The sequence below is a fragment of the Penaeus monodon genome, chromosome 15, assembly GCF_015228065.2.
Source record: "Penaeus monodon isolate SGIC_2016 chromosome 15, NSTDA_Pmon_1, whole genome shotgun sequence".
Classification (NCBI taxonomy): domain Eukaryota; kingdom Metazoa; phylum Arthropoda; class Malacostraca; order Decapoda; family Penaeidae; genus Penaeus; species Penaeus monodon.
Genome location: NC_051400.1, coordinates 32,503,307 through 32,505,038, shown reverse-complemented (window position 1 = coordinate 32,505,038; position 1,732 = coordinate 32,503,307). Strand labels below are relative to the sequence as shown.

Below are 1,732 nucleotides of genomic sequence, written 5' to 3'. Positions count from 1 at the left end.
GCACCAAGAGCGCTTACTCGAACTGGTTAGGTGATAAACACGTGAGACCATCCGAAGGGAGGCTTCATTGTGATTGGACAGCAAGAAAATACGTCATATGGTGTCGTGTTGGTTAGGAAAGGCGATATTTTTTTTTCGAGCCCTTGAAGAGGAGAACGGCTACAGGGGAAATGTTTCTTCGCCAAAAGCTGCGATGTCGGAAAAAACGACTGGAAAGTATTTTAGTGATGCTGTGATCTTGGATTGCAATAGGTTATTTCGATACTGTATCGGTTAATTACTCTTAAACTGTTTTCTCAGAGATTAATTATTGTTATTGTTATTCGAACCCTTTAAGTTACGTGATAATGAGATTACTATCTTTATTTCAATCTAAAAAACACATTCTACGCAGATAAAAGTTTTCATAGCAAATACAAAACCTGTAAAGCAGCAAGTGAACTATCTACATTCTTTTTCTAAGACAGAAAATACGCCAGTGAATTCGGCATGAGAATAAGCTAGCAGATGCCATATCACTTTGACTTGAGTCTAACCTAAAAACGGATGGAAAAAAGTTGTTATCAATTTTATACTTGTCTGATAAGCATCGCATAAAACAAAGATGATGTATGAGAAATAAATACACGACATCCGATGTGAGTCGACCCTGCACTGTAACTTAATGCGCTGTACTTGAGCGTACTGTACTTTTTGCCGAACAATCACGATGGCGTGCACTCGCATGTCAGCTCCAGCCTCAATCTTTTTGCTAAGCTTAATGTTTTGTGTTATTTTAGCTTCATTAGATGTAGGCCCGTGAAAGTTGTCCGTGCTGCTGTGACCGAGATGAGTATGGTAATCCTTGCAAGAATTGTGATAAAAGCCACATCATCTTTAATTCCAGTTTCCAGTAAAGCATAATGCGATAAATGACATCGCTGCCCGGCGAAAATTAAATTAATAAACGATAATAAACGACCAGCATAAACAACTCACAAACACGAACAAGAAACTAACCTGGAAGACGGTCCAGCCTCCGCCCTCGCTCTCCAGGTCACAGAAGACCTTCCACGGCCCCTGCACCAGGTTGGGCGGGTGGATGAGGTAGATGCCTGACCTGGTGGCGCCTTGAGTGGACTGGATGTCATGGCAGCTTGTTCCCACGTGGAAGGACCCTGAAGGAAGGGGGAGAACGTGGTTTGGTGATATGCATGGTGGTCGTAAATACGATTAGTTTTTGATATTGATATCGAGATTGTCATTTTACTTATTGCTTACGCTATGTTTATTCTAAAAATAATAAAAAATACGGTAAGCTTTCGTATTGGAATACCATTATATAACAGAAAAAGGTTGAATCCTCGAGCACAAAAAACTGTCGATTTAAAAGGACTGTTCTTAAAAAAGATAAAGTGAGAGCGTAGATAAGGTACTGATAACATTTTCACCCAGAGCAAAACAATCTAAGCAAACTAACCATGGTTTTAGAGGAAGGATAATGCAGTGACATCTAAACACATTGCAAGTAGAGGGACTTAAGAGTGTAAGAATGGTTCTGGTAATAAGTAATTATCAACGCAGATTTTCGGTGGAAATAAACAGATGTGAATGGTGATTTCTCTCAAACGTAGTCTTTCCAACTGTAAATGCTTGGCACGGTCGTTAAGAAATAAGATGAGACTTATTTATACGAATATTCTGTGTTATTGCAGTACTTAACCAAGAAGTGAAACGGAAAGGGAAAGGAATA

The 1,732-nt window shown here is 39.4% G+C and overlaps 1 protein-coding gene across 1 annotated transcript in view; it reads right to left on the bottom strand.

Annotated features, from left to right (window-relative positions):
- LOC119581956 (microfibril-associated glycoprotein 4-like) overlaps nucleotides 1-1,732 on the bottom strand; it is a gene marked incomplete in the record, with an annotated part of 40,859 nt that overhangs the window by 23,062 nt on the left and 16,065 nt on the right. Inside the window, 1 exon segment of the mRNA XM_037930136.1 lies at nucleotides 1,000-1,157. Within this exon segment, the coding sequence (XP_037786064.1) occupies nucleotides 1,000-1,157 (158 nt within the window).